Source organism: Haliaeetus leucocephalus, unplaced genomic scaffold (genome assembly GCF_000737465.1).
Source record: "Haliaeetus leucocephalus isolate CR32 unplaced genomic scaffold, Haliaeetus_leucocephalus-4.0 Scaffold282, whole genome shotgun sequence".
NCBI lineage: Eukaryota > Metazoa > Chordata > Aves > Accipitriformes > Accipitridae > Haliaeetus > Haliaeetus leucocephalus.
Window position 1 is genome coordinate 44,699 of NW_010972718.1, and position 1,773 is coordinate 46,471.

Genomic DNA, 1,773 nt, shown 5'->3' on the forward strand with positions numbered 1-1,773 from the left:
ACTCCCTCCTCACCCCCCCCCATCCCTCCTCAGGGACGCACTGCTACTCCCAGGCTACTCTTGACCTACTCAAAAGTTACTCCTGGTGCTGAAACTCGCCCCCTGACCCTTTTTCATCTCTCCTCCAGGGCTTCCAAGGCAAGACCGGCCCCCCTGGCCCCCCCGGGGTGGTGGGACCTCAGGTGAGCTCATGGGGGTTTTTTGTGGGGGTGAACGGGGGGGGTCCCCGATTCCCCCCAGGGGCTGCACTGACTCTTGCTCCCCCCCATGTGCCAGGGAGCTGCTGGTGAGTCTGGTCCCATGGGGGAGAGAGGCCACCCGGGCCCCCCCGGCCCCCCAGGAGAACAAGGGTTACCGGGACCATCCGGCAAGGAGGGCACCAAGGTGAGACGGTGGGAGGGTGGTGGGTCAGGGTGGGAAGGTGCTGTGGGCACTGTTGCAGTCCCCAGCGAGTGGGATGGGGTACCGGGGCGTGGAGCCCCCCCATCTCACCCCTTTGCACCCTAGGGAGACCCCGGCCCCACTGGCTCCCCTGGGAAGGATGGTCCTGCCGGCTTACGGGGTTTCCCCGGTGAGCGGGGTCTGCCTGGCACCCCGGTGAGTAAATCCCGTCCTTGGCTCAGCTGGGACCCCCAGCCCACCCATCCCTCACCCCCAGCAGCATCACATCAACTCCGGCTCCCCCCGCTCCTTGCAGGGTGGCCCGGGGCTGAAGGGCAACGAGGGACCGGCGGGACCCCCAGGACCCGCAGTGAGTGTCTCCCCCCTCCATGAGCCCTGGTGTCCTGCTCGCCACGGCCCCACGGCTGTCCTCGGGCTGAGACCCCCCACCCTCCATCTTTCCCCAGGGGTCTCCTGGGGAGAGAGGTGGTCCGGGACAAGGTGGTCCCGTTGGCCCCCCAGGACGACCGGGACCGCAAGGACCACCAGGCCCTGCCGGAGAGAAAGGAGTTCCCGTGAGTGCTCAGGGACATCCCACTGGCATCCCGCAGGGAGAGGCGGTGGGTCCGGGAGGGGTGCAAGGGGGTGGGTGCCTGCACCCCTCACCCCCCCCCCCCCCCTTTGCCCCCCCCCCCTTTTCCTATCCCTCTAGGGTGAGAAGGGCCCCATGGGTCCTGCTGGCCGCGATGGCGTTCAGGGTCCCGTGGGTTTACCTGGCCCAGCTGGCCCCCCCGGCGGTCCTGGGGAGGACGGTGACAAGGTGAGGTCTGACACTGCCCTGGTGTCCCCGTGTCCCCCCCCCTCACTGCTGAGCACCCTCCTTCTCCCCCCTAGGGTGAGGTGGGCGAGCCAGGACAAAAGGGCAGCAAAGGCAATAAGGGCGAGCATGTGAGTGTGACTGGTGTCCCCCCCCTCACCCCAGACCTTGTGCCCACTGTCCTCTGGGGCTGTCCCAGCCTCGCTGACCCCTTCCCTCCCTCGCAGGGTCCTCCTGGTCCCCCTGGGCCCATCGGGTCAGTCGGGCAGCCCGGAGCAGCTGTGAGTATCCTGGAGGCAGGGCAATCGCCACGGTTGGGGGCACGATGCAAAAAGGGGGGGGGGGTCCTGTGTCACCCCTGGGGTCACACCGAGGAGAGGGGACGGTCTCGGCGAGGAGATGTCCCTGTCCTCGGGTCTGGTCCCCAGGGGCAAGCAGCGGCCGACCCTCCTCCCCACCTTGCAGGGTGCCGACGGGGAACCGGGTGCCAGAGGTCCACAGGGACACTTCGGGGCCAAGGGCGACGAGGGGACACGGGGCTTCAATGGCCCCCCCGGCCCCATCGGGCTCCAGGT

The 1,773-nt window shown here is 68.6% G+C and overlaps 1 protein-coding gene across 1 annotated transcript in view; it reads left to right on the plus strand.

Annotated features, from left to right (window-relative positions):
- The window catches only part of COL11A2 (collagen, type XI, alpha 2), a 16,488-nt gene that overhangs the window by 8,998 nt on the left and 5,717 nt on the right, over positions 1-1,773 (plus strand). The window contains exons 25-33 of the mRNA XM_010569922.1: positions 124-182; positions 277-384; positions 508-597; positions 698-751; positions 849-956; positions 1,094-1,201; positions 1,276-1,329; positions 1,426-1,479; positions 1,664-1,771. Coding sequence (XP_010568224.1) covers positions 124-182; positions 277-384; positions 508-597; positions 698-751; positions 849-956; positions 1,094-1,201; positions 1,276-1,329; positions 1,426-1,479; positions 1,664-1,771 — 743 coding nt within the window. The remainder of the gene's footprint in view (positions 1-123; positions 183-276; positions 385-507; positions 598-697; positions 752-848; positions 957-1,093; positions 1,202-1,275; positions 1,330-1,425; positions 1,480-1,663; positions 1,772-1,773) is intronic.